General features: G+C 32.5%; 1 protein-coding gene across 1 annotated transcript in view; it reads left to right on the forward strand.

The window, feature by feature from the left end:
* The first annotated feature begins 1,624 nt into the window (after positions 1–1,624).
* Positions 1,625–13,068, forward strand: part of CCDC152 (coiled-coil domain containing 152) — a 27,195-nt gene continuing 15,751 nt past the window's right edge. The window contains exons 1-3 of the mRNA XM_006919518.1: positions 1,625–1,711; positions 3,441–3,546; positions 7,673–7,741. Of these exons, the coding sequence (XP_006919580.1) occupies positions 1,625–1,711; positions 3,441–3,546; positions 7,673–7,741 (262 nt within the window). The remainder of the gene's footprint in view (positions 1,712–3,440; positions 3,547–7,672; positions 7,742–13,068) is intronic.

Below are 13,068 nucleotides of genomic sequence, written 5' to 3' on the forward strand. Positions count from 1 at the left end.
CCAAATGGAATTTACTGTATTTATTATGGAATTTTATTACAATTATTCTCCTGCCTTAAGGATCAAGCTTTGACTATTTAAGAGATTTTATATAGAGTTTTACTGTATGTGTGATTTAGAGGATAATATTTGAATAAACTGAAAATATACATCTAAGATTCTTTTTTTAGATTTATAAACCACTAATAGTTGTTAAAGTAATATAAAAAAGAAGGAAATTGGATTTTTTATGAAGTAACAAATTGTCAGTAATGTCTATATTTTGGTGTATCTCATTTTAAACAATACTAAGCCCCCCAAAATTACTTTCAGTGATTATTTTAGGGATTTTATTTACCTTTTGCTCTGGACTAGTTGTCACTGCCACTTTCATACATCATGCCATGGCATGTGCTCTTTCCTCAATCTAGAATACCTAACTAAATTTTACCCTTTGCTAGATAAAAGTCTAAAGATAAGCATCTCATACTTTTTGATTGTATTAATCCTGATTCTTCTAGACATTCTTCTACCCCCAAATATAAACGCTGGCTAGTTTGCAAAAGTCAGTTTCTCCATCCTTACTGGACTTCTTATAAGTGGTTCAATAGGACTAAAACTGAAACTCTTATTCACTTTAACAGTCAGCTGGCTATACCCAAAGGTATTCTTACACAAAATAACGAGAGAATAAAAACACTGAGTGATTTCTTTGAGCATATTAATTCCATATGTCTTTTGTTCAACAAATAGGTTACAAAACAAAATATGAAAATAAGTATATGCATGCTACACACTGGGTGGCCTCTCTCTCTCTCTCCCTCTCCCTCTCTCTCTCCCTCTCTCTCTCTCCCTCTCTCTCACCTGGAGTGTCCCTCCCTCTCCCTCCCCCCCTCTCTCCCTCCCTCCCTCCCTCCCTCTTTTTCTTTAATGGATGGCAGAGACAAGATTGCAAGGTTAGTCCTTTCTTAGCATGAAGACAGAAAAGCATAGTCTTTCTCTTCTTATACAGCCACAGTCCTATTGGATAAGGGCCCCACCTGTATGACCTCATTTAACCTTAATTATCTTCTAAAGACCCTACCTCCAAATACAGTCACTTTGGAGTTTAGAGCTTCAATATTTGACTTTGGAGGCAGGGGGAGGGGCACAATTCAGTTCATAGCAGTAAGCACAGTACCAGAAATACAGCAAAAAATATTTGTAGTGTGATAGTTAAACAAATATTTTAAATATCTTAAATTGAGAATACCTGTATTTAAAAGTCAGTCATCAGCTTTAGTAATGTATCAGATTTTAAGTCCAGCCATACTGATGGCAAGGAGATGAAAGTTAAACAGTGGTATATTTAGTTTTTTGTATAGTAAGGACAGATGACTTTTATGTATGCACATATCATTGCACTAATTTTAGATTTGTTTAGAGATAACTCAGCTGAGGTGGGGGTAGAGAGGAGTGGAGAAGACTTATCATTGTTAATAATGGGTATTGTTGATAATGAGTATAACGAAAGTTCTCTGAGAGCAATGGAGCTCAAGTAGGTGCTCTATGAATGGAGTACAGAAACTTTAGTATTAGTCATTACCACTATTGTAGTGCTTTAGATTTTATTTGTTTAACACATTTACTCTGCATTCGTTTAGACATGAATCAAAGCAATGAAGGATGTATGAAGAAGATAAGCAGTGTGAATCTTGACAAACTTATAAATGACTTCTCACAGATAGAAAAGGTATGTAAAGATATCAAACAGTTTTAGCATATAGCGAAAAGTGGAACAGATTTTGCCAGTGGAAGGAATTCGGAAGAAAAAAAATATACGCCGAAAACTGAGCAGGGTAAAGATAATGAAAATGTACTTTGCTCAGCCCTTTCTCATTTTAAAAATCTGCGCTTAAAATATGTCTGGTTTGAGCTTAGTTGTACTAATGCATCAAAATGTTTCTGGGGCAAGGGAACAAATAATTGATATACTTTTGCTAAAGTTAATGGGAAACCTTTACTTAAATGTCCAAGATGTCCATAAACTCAGGAATGATTTAGTAAGAATTGAAATACACTGAATCCTCAATTTCTTACCATTATGACTAACTCTAATTTTTTTTAGTCTTTCCTGTTCTATCTGTTCCCTTTTCCTTCTCTTTTACCTTCTTACCTTTAGAAGTTCTCCCTCCCCAACTCTGAATAAATTACATGGTAGACCAAATTCACAAGCATATATTGGGTTTTCTTCCCCCTCCTCTGCCTGAGACAGGAGTAGGAATAGCTATCGAGAAAATATAGATGGATAAATTAAAGATTCGGAGAGGTGGTTTGTGAAGTGTAAGTGGGAGAGGTAATAATACTCCTCTATTTTACTTCTGTTTTCTCTCCTTATCATTCTTCTCTATTCCTTTTTTTTTTTTATCTTCACAATGTAGTATGGCCATAATAAAAGAATTTTCATTACAATGGGTATTTCGAGGTAACATTATGAGCTTTTTAAAAAACAATTAGCTTAGGTTTTCTCAGCCAAGTGATTCTTACCAAAATAAGAGAGAAGAGAGAAAAGATTTAATGCTGTTGATGGGAAGGGAATTGGTGCAAAATTTTTGGAGATTAATTTGGAAATATCTATCATATTCTTAAACATTTTAAATATGAAATATTGTTCATTTTTTCATATGATAATGGTATTGTGGTCATATTTTTAAGAGACAGCTTTTAGATACATATAAATGGTAATATTTATATATAAAATAATATAATGTCAGGGAGTTGCTTTGAGATAAATTCAGAAGTAATGACAATAGGGAAGTGGGTAGAGGTATAGATGATACAAGACTGGTCATGAATTAACGATTCTTGGAGGTATTTGAAGGATACATTATGGCTATTATACTATTTACAAAGATATCAAAGAGATATATATGTTCAAGAATGTTTATTCATTGTCTTTAATAGCAGAAAAGTGGAAACAACACAAATTGTCCTCAATAGGAGACTAGCTAAATAAATTGCAGAATATCCTAAAATGAAAGTCAGTGCAGCTATTTAAAAGAATGAGGTAGACCTATATGTGCTTATATGACATCATTTCCAAGATAATAGTACTAAGTGGAACACTCAAGGTGCAGAACAGAATATAATATGATCCTTTCCTATAGTTGTATAATCATAAAATATTTTGGAAACTTATATAAGGAATTGTTAACCATAGCACTGAGGGTCAAATAGTTGGAAAGAAGGGGGTTCAAGTTACATCATATTTTTATTTTTTATAACTTTTCATAACTGTAAATCTGTTTTAATTTTTTTAAATAAAAGGTAAATTAAGGAGCTGGCTTATTTAAAAATATATGTCAATTAATTATTTGACTTTCAGGTATTAAGTAGTTTATGTTTTCATTCTTTATATGCTTAGGTAAAAAATCAAAATAGCAACATTGATTTGGTAATAATATATATTGTTTCTTCTACAGAAAATGATAGAAACCAGTGGAAAGAACAATATATTGGATTTACAGTTGGAAAAAACTAACTGTTTATTAAAAGCAATGCAAACAAAGGAGGTCTCACTTAAAGAAGGTTAGTTCTTTGCTGCCTGAAGAAATAATAATTCTAACGAGAGTGTTTTTTGGTATAACAGTGATTAATATTGCCCCATAAATTTGGAAATTATTTTAAATTCATATAGCACTTTCCAGACTATAATTTTATCCTTAATATAGCACTGATAGACAGATAGGACTGGTATTATTACTCTATATGAATAATAAAGAAACATAGGATACAATAAGTTAAATAACCTGCCTAAGGCCATTCCACTAAGAAATGGCAAGTCCAAGAATCAATCCAGGCCTTCAAAACCATGAGAAAAAATACAGTTGAATTCCTGCCTCACAGTTACTCCAAAAGAAATTTCAGATGGGTCAAAAATTTTAATGTTAAAAGTGGGCTGTCTGAGCCTGACACTTTTCCCTTACTGCTGAAACACCCTGAGCTGAGTCACTCAGCTCCTAGAGGCCACCATCCCAGCTGCACCCCGCACTCAGTCCGTGCCTTCTCTGCAGCCAGCTGGCTGGCAGGGAGCCTTGGGAGCCTGGGTTCCATTCATTGAGGTGTTTCTCCCTATGAGTGTGATGTTACTCTGAGGTGCTTGCTTTGGGGGAAGGAAACTGGTTAGTTTGGGGGCAGAGATTGGAGAGAGTCACTTCTCCCAATACTTATGTTTTATGTGTATTTTTTGTTTGAAAAAAATAAATACCTTTTAAAAATTCAGTTCTACTTATTCTAAATCGAAGGGCCTTTTTACTGGATAATAACCAGCAGAAGTAAAAAAAAAAAAAAAAACAAGAATGACAACTTTTAGAGCCAAGTGTATACTAATTCGCTTAGAGAGGAAGAACAAACCTTATATATGATTGAATTTGTTCAATAATAATGAATGAGCTCTTGATGTTTTATTTCCCACATTTGATAACCAGATAAAGAATTTCTTTGCCAGTTCAAGATAAATAATATTACTACTGAGGACCAAGTACTATAAAAAGTTCTTTTCATACATAATTATATTTAACGTTTCCAACTACTTTACAAAATAGGTATTTATGCCCAAATTGCTAGTTAATGGTAGAGCTTAAATTTGAGCTCAAAATAATAATAGATTTACTAAATTATATAGTATAAGAAGTAGCTTAATATTTTGAGCTATAGTTTTTAAGAATTGAGTAAGATAGTAGTATTTTTCAAATTGCATTATAAAGTCCAATAGAAATGATAATGTGAATGTTCGAAAAGAGAATTAAAAACCATTCTAAAATGAAGAATGGTATTCTACCTTAGGAACGATTCCTTATTGAGCCAGTTTCCTTTGCTTTTTTTTTGTTTTTGTTTTTGTTTTTAATGTGTTGGGAGAGCCACCTTGTGTTGAAATTGTGAAAATACAAATTTTTGAAATAGACTTCTAAGTTTCAGGACTGTTTTCAATTTGCTGATTACCGAGGTACCTTTAGCTGTATTTCATAAATCGCTGGATTCATGCCTCTAAAAGACACAAAGACAAGTCATAGTCTAGTCTATGCCCCCTCCGTTTTTAAATTGTAGCAGCTAACACAGTACACACATGAAGTGGGTAACGGCAAATGTAATTTAACCATCATTCTATTACTGAGAAATAGCAAGAGAGAAAAAATGGAGGATAATGGGAACTTTGTCTGCGTAGGTGATGTGGATGATAGAAGGGGTTTAGAGAGAAGTGAAAACCCACAATAGTAGAACTTTATAATTGCATAAAGCTTTTACTTCTGCAAAATAATTTAGTGTACATGGAGACTGCGGGACCTCTCACCGAAAGTTGAAGTTTTGCATTCTCCCTTCATAGTACTTATTGGTTCTTTCATTTAGTCAATAAATAAAAAAATGATTGAACACCTATGAAGTAGTCACCATGTTAGATGCAAAAAAAAATATCAAAATTAAAAAGATAACACTTCATCTGAAAGTTCACTATCTAGTGGGAGAACCCACAAATAACTAAAATGCAATGTAATAAATGGAGAAAAGAGATATATACAAATGGTTGTGGGACACAATGGAGAGAAATAATAACAGCAACCAGTAACAATGTTAAATATTTGTGAGTGAATTTAGAAAGTATATTTTCTCATTTGGTTGTTGGAAAAATCTTATATATGAGAATAGTCTTATATGTGAGGTAGAATATGTATTACCCATACTTTTATTTTCCAGAGGAAGGATATAAAGCTCAAATAGGTGAAGTAGCTTACTCAGAGTCCTAGCTTGAAAGTGAAGAAGGGGAAACTCTAATCCAGTTTCTCTTACTCCAGTTTTCTGGTTGCATCAGCATATCTTACAATTCCTAAGGAAGTATTGGATAAATAGATTAAGAGAACAGGACTTGAAAAACCTGTGTTTAAGTCTATACCTTCCATTTACTAACTGTGGAATCTTTGGCAAGTAACCAGACCTCTATGGATGCCTGCCTTTGTAAAATTAGGATGATAATACCAACTTCTCAATATCATTTTGTATACTAATTGGGGTAATATTTATAATGTACTTAGCGTAATGCCTGGCAGAGCACACATTCAGTAAATGGTACCATTATTATACCTAGACAACTTTTTAGTATTCGATACAAATGTGGTATTTAATATTTAACCATCAAAACAGATGCCAATTAGAATGGCAGCTAGTCAATGTGTCATACTAGTACATACCAGCTGAATATTGGTCATGGGCCTCTAAAACAGAAAGAAAGAGAATAAGGCTCAATATTTATTAGCTGTTAAGTCAAGCATGTAAAGGTGAAATTGCCCTTAAACCTTAAAGTTATATTTCTTTTTAAAAAATATTGTTATTCTTTTATGAAGTTTTCATTATTATATATTTAGCTGGTATAATTGTAAACTTAAAACTAGTACAACCTGTGTTTCCTAACCTTATAGTAAAAATGTGATAGCAATAACTGTCAGAAAGAGTCTTTCTCTGGTTCTGTTATTGCTCTCTTTACAGGGCCTCCAACCTACTCGAATTACTCTGAAGAAGTTCTCAGCTTGTCTTGTTGTCAGTAAAGTAGTTAAAATCGTAGACTTTAGTGCTGGACTGCTGGGGTTCATGTTCTAGCTCTACCACTTACTAGTTCTAAGTATAACCTTGGGCAATTTACTAAACTTCTGTGTGTCAGTTTCCTCATATGTAAAATGAGGCAAATACTAGGACCTACCTCATAGGGTTAAGAGGGTTACATGATTTAATATTCGCAAAGCACTTAGAATAACAATATGATGTATGTTATTATTTTCAGGCCAGAGCTTTTCCACTTATTTCTTTCTTGCTTCAGTTTATTATGATAGTGCCTGTCTGCGGATCAATCACTCAACAAATATTTATGAAATGCTGACTATAAACCACAACTGCTATAAGGATTAGGAAGAAATAAACAAAACAGAAAATAATGCTTGCTGTACTGGAGCTTATAGCCAAGTGGACTGCTTAAAGTTACAGTTTTCACTACTGTTGTTACCCATCAAAGGTTTAGCTGTTGCTGGTGATACCCAAAAGTATACTGAAAGCTTTTCTGCACATGTTAGGGCACTAATGCTTGCAATGAAGGCTCTATCTCCCATTATAGAAGAAATCATTGGCACCAAAGTTGCTCATGCCCTGTAACTCAACACACTGTTTTTACTTCTTTTATTGCTATTCCCTTGCCCTAGGACTCAGGCATAAATACTAAGAGGACAGATCGCAGGACAGTGAGGAAGTAAAGCATTATCTATCTCAAATGACACCTTCTTACAGAGAGCTCTGGCTATCTTTGAACAAAATTTAATGTACCTTGACTCTCTGTCCTTGGGAAGTTCTTTCATGGGAAACTCGCATGGACACACTCCTCTTAGTTCCCCAGACAGTTCCCGCTGGGCCTTACTTCTAGCGCAAATGCTGCAGGGAATCCCTACTATACTGGAATTATAATGTCTTAGAAAACTCATTACTGAATCCTGATTGCATTTGACTTGTCTGGGTGATTAAAAAGTTATTATATAATTTACTTTTAGATACCTGGTTGCTTTGTTAAGGTCTCATAATCATCAATTAAATAGTCTTATTTAAAGTATTTCAACTTTAAGAGAATAATTCCAAAATGAAAGCAAATAATCTTCAAATAAATTTATCTTTTATGTTTTAGAATGTGCTACTCTTCATAGTATGATAAAAGGGCTACAACAGACCATTGAATATCAGCATAATTTGAAAGGTAAGTTAGAAAATTTTTTATTAAATATAATATATTTGAGTATCTTTAAAAATAGAGTTTTTACATTGTTGACAATAAGTTCCTTTTAATCTGGTCTTGTTAACTTCATCAGCTAAAGGAAGGACTTCTTATACTTAATAATATCTTCCTCAATTATTAGGAAATAAGAAATACCATGCTGAGCAGAACAATTCAGTCATATTCTGGCAAAGACATCAGAGTTTTATGCTCTGTCATAATAATTCTCTTTATTACTTTCAAAAGTTTAGAAGTATATTTACTCTCAGTAGTATTCTTGGTCTTTAATAACCCCATGTTCAGTTTCGAAAGGTGAGTATTTACTAGTAGTTACATGATGAATATTCTATTCAAACTCCAGTGATAGTTTACTATTTAATTTTTTGTCATAGACTAATACTGCATTTGTATAAATGAAGCTGATACATCTTATTCTTGCTAGTCATGCTAACCCAATAGGCCTACCACTGACAAAGCAGACAAAGCAGCCAAGTGTTTTGTCCTGTTCTGATTTAGTTACAGTGCAGTGTTTGTGGGATTTTCCTCTGCTATGTTGGAGATTAAACTAAACTGCTTTCAAGGTCCCTTCCAACATAAAACTTACATCAAACAAGAATTTCTTATTTTAGTCTTCTGCTTTTATCATAAAGTACTTTATATATGTAGGTGAGCTCTAATAGTGATCTTATATGCTATTTACTTGATTTGGCATGTTATTCCTTATTGTCTTTATAACTTTATATTTTTTAATATTTGAGATTCATCTTTCTTTTTTAAAAATTACTATTAGTTCTTTTCCCCCATGATTTTCCTTAAAATATTTCAAGTATTAATGAAATAAATATAGAAATTGTATTAGAAGACTTCATAGTTACATTGTCAAAAAGCAACTACAGTACAGAAAAGATTCATTTCCATATCAATATACCATTAAAAGCCTTTTCTTTTGGCTAATTCCTGCAGGCTTTTGATCCCCATATGTCCCATAGATTCTCACTTTACTTTGTACTACCATTCTGCTCATTTTTTTCTCAGTCATTTTTCCCCATCCCACATCTGATTTGAGCTTTCATTTTACAACTTCAATGCTGATAGTCAAAACAACTTTTCCCTTCTCTGTGACTAAATACAATGCTTAGCTGCATTTTAAAAGTATGTAAATGTTCATAATTATTTATAATCCTTTTATTCCAGGATTTAAATGATATTTAATTTAACTCCTTCTTGGATTTTGTTTAAATAAAACAGCTACCAGAAATTAAATATTTTGAAGTTCTAGAAAGTCCATTATAATTCAATAATGAATATATTATTTCTTTGTAAAAGGGTATCTAATATAGACCAATAGTCAAGAACACCATCTTTGCAAAGATACGGTAGTACAAATTTTTAAGTAGCTATTCCTGAAAATGGATATTCCATGGTGCCTCTCAGGAAGAAATAGTGATTCATTGATTTCATTTTTCCAATGCTTCTACAGGCCTTGGTTTGGGCAAAGTGATAGATGTGAACTACCTGTCTTTCACCTCTTTCATCCATTTGATTGTCAAGATTGTATGGTTAATTTGCTTCTTTCAGCTACAGAGTGGTTACAAATGGTTGGCTCCCCAGAAACTATTTCCTCTTTTTCTTAATAGAAACCAGATTTTCTTCTGACATTCATTCTTTATCCACTCCACCACATCTCTCGGGGAAGCTAATTATACCCCAGCTCTGAGGGAAGGCTTCTGGAATAATCTCCCTCTCTCCCAAAAGATGGACTAAAGATGAACCGTATTCTTCTGGTCATTGATCAGTCTGCATATAATGCCTGAAAATTGTTGCAGGCCTCTTGCTTCCAGCCTGAAAATTATGACAGCATTAAGGATAGCAGTAGAAGAGACTAAAAGTCATGGTGTCTTGAAAACATCGTTGAGTTGGTGAATCACTTACCCTCTAGGCTTAAGAGTTTCTTCAGCTGCTGTAAGAGAAATGATACCATCGCTTCTCGGCCTTTTGGCTAAGATCAAGTGTAAGAGAAATAATACTTCCCTTTCTTTACTTTCATCCATTAATCTTTTCAGTAGGCGTTTATGAGCTATGTAAAGATGATCCATTAAGATGTAGAAAGAAAACACTGGAATTTCTATTTACATTTATTTTTATCTAAAAACCAAAGCAAATAATCTGATGAAAATTTAATAATGGAATGTTAACCCTTATTCTCCCTGTGTGTTAGTTATGCATCATTTATGATACATGAAATTTTTCTTCTCCCAAGGAGAGTGGGAGTTCTAAAACCGAGCAGTTGCATCTTTATTTTTTCTCTAGTCTCAGTGTATTGACATGTGGTACAGTTTACATGTGCCTGGTTTAGAGGGTTTTATATATATTATGTTAGCTACTTAAAATCAAACTAATACTTTCAAAATGACCAAATAGCTTTAAGAAATAAAACACAGATTGATGATCATATTAATAACACAAGTACAAGTCAGCAATAAGAAGGTAGCAGAGTTGTCACTTCCACACCTGTTTAAGTACTTTATCAGACATATGAAAAAGTTAAAAATAATGAAAATCTATCATACCTGATGAAATATCAGCTGATGGTGGCCAAGTAACTGCTTTTGGGAGAAAGTTAATCTATAACAAGATTATTTTCAAATGAATATTTAGAAATGGTTTCATCATTAAGTGAGTTGAAAGCTGAAAATATGTGAACTTTAAGTATTCTCACCAACACATAAAATTTGGCAATGAAATGCTAGATTCAATAAAAATTCTTCAAACAATGATCAAACAATTATTCTCAGTGATTTTGAAGCACTTTTTTAAATGTTTATGTTTTAAACAAACAAACAAACAAAAAAACCTTTTGAGGAGCTTATAAGAACAAGTAACATCAAAGAACATAGATATTTGACAAAATTTCAAAAACAACTACCTTTATATAATTGGTGTTTGAGACTGAAAAATGAGTATCATGATTTATATAGTAAATACAACCAATGGCACATTTGTTCCTTTAAAACCAAGTATCAAAACGATCTGAGTATTAAAACTAGCCTTCAAATTACTGTATCAAAGAGTTAAATCAATATTGTAAAAATTATTGTTGCATTTTTAGTTTCATTGCCTCACTAACATTTATTAACATTAATAATAATACAATAATTTTAAAGTTTTATAACAATATTTTAAATAATATTAAAATAATTTAACATTTTTCTCTAAAGTTCATCTCTTTAATTTCTACTTTTATCTGTTTTAAGAATTATATACAATTAGAATGTAGTATGCCTATGTATACATATACAATTTATAAATAAATAGACGTGAATTGGGGAGTACCTGCTTGTTATTTTTATTAAGAGGCCATACAATTGTAAAAATTTGGAGACTCTTAGTTTAGAACACCACATCTCTGTGTCACTACATTTTAGATTTTTGTTACTTATGTTGGCCAGTCTATTCTCTTCTAATTCCCACACACGTGAAAAAGTGGTTGGTCCAGCTTACCAAAGTATTAAACCATTCGGAGCAACAGCATTGGCATTTCATAGCTTAAGGGAAAATTTGAGTCTTTCTCATACTCATGAGTGATTGGATGATAAAGTTAAGCATATTTTCTGAAATGTTGTCATTACCAAGGACCAAAGAAGTTCTTCCTGTTATTGCTGCTAACCTGACACTGGGAAGGAAAGTCACGAAGCTGCATTAATGAATTGCAGCTGATATGCTGTTTACCAGGTAGAGCGAGGCAAGGGCCCATCGTGCAGCTTTGGCATCCTTATGGTTTTTTGTTGTTGTTGCTCGATTCTCTTATTCTCTACCCCCATTTTTGGTCTTTATAACTCGAAGAATGGATCCATCCTGTCTTTGAAATAAATGTATGTTTGGAGTTTAGGATATGGACGTGGGTCTTTAGAAATAGAGCATGATTCATCACAATATATCATGGGATGGGAATTTTTCTTGATTACATTATTGTATATTTTTTATAGATGCTAATCAAGGCAACTCCATTAATTCACTATATGAAAGATAGTGGCATCGTGCACTCTAACTTATGGCCAGTAGTTACTACCAGGGCAAAGAAAACAAGATTCACAGATTTTCTTTCATTGGAGAAGAATGATCGCCATATCACCAGTTCCAGATCAAATGAATTTCAGGAATTTAATTTAGAAATTCAAACACACAGGCAGTCATATGAAGAAAAGAGATACCCATGAAATTAGCTACAAATATGGAGTACCTCCCAAATCAGTAGAATTTGAACTTATTGTTGCCAACGGTCCATTGATAATTTCTGGCAACTCAATATTGCTTTTTCTTGTCTGAACTGAATCTGAATAACTGGAATTTACTTAGGTTCTTATATCCTATCAGGGTAGGTTTCAAGGAAGACATTATTATGTATAGTACAACTTTACTTTACAAAATTATACTAAGCAAAATGATTTAATCAAAATTGATAATTGATCAGAATGTTTTAAAATGGCAATAGCATATAGTTCAGTGCTATTCTGTAAGAGAATAATCTGAGAAAGTAGTCTAATTCATGATCGGTTTCTCCTTAAGAAAAAAGTATTGCTCAAATTAAAAGTAGTTTGAAAAACGTAGAAATACTTTTTTCAATATAATTGTGAAAAAGATTTCCTTACAATAATTTGACATTTAGCTTCTAATATATCTTTAGAAGAATGCTGTGTTTATGTAATCATATTTCGTATCAGAAAATTATCTGTTATAAGTATATATTTTAAAATCTTTATTATTTAAAAATCGCCTTGTTTCAAAAGAGATTTGTTAAAAGAGCATTAAAAGGAAATGAAAGAACAAAACCTATGAACAAGGCCAGCTATGTAATTTGCAGGGATTAGTGTAAAATAAAAATGTGGGGCCCCATGTTCAAAAAAGTAGAAAAAATAATAATATTAAAGGTTCTAAAATAAGCTTTTCCTTTCTTCTGTGGTCTCTCTTAACTTATCAAGGTTTTTATTTATTTAATGTTGCTCTAAGTAATTATAAATAAATAGAAATTTTAATTATAAGGATGAATTTTACCACTCATTTTTATATCGTGCAAACCAATTTTATGTACAAAGATAATAGCATTTAACTCATCTGTGGAATGATAAAAGTACACAATTAATACTTCATAGCTTGTACCTGCACATCTATTTCATTCTTACCAGAAAAGTGGAAGTGCCGCCTCAACCATTTTTTAATTCATTTTACTTCTTGATTTGTGCACATTCTACAAACACTACCTTCAGCTTCCTAATGAATAAAGAAGGACTGAAAGGAAAAGGAACTGTGAA

Source organism: Pteropus alecto, unplaced genomic scaffold (assembly GCF_000325575.1).
Source record: "Pteropus alecto unplaced genomic scaffold, ASM32557v1 scaffold338, whole genome shotgun sequence".
NCBI classification, from domain to species: domain Eukaryota; kingdom Metazoa; phylum Chordata; class Mammalia; order Chiroptera; family Pteropodidae; genus Pteropus; species Pteropus alecto.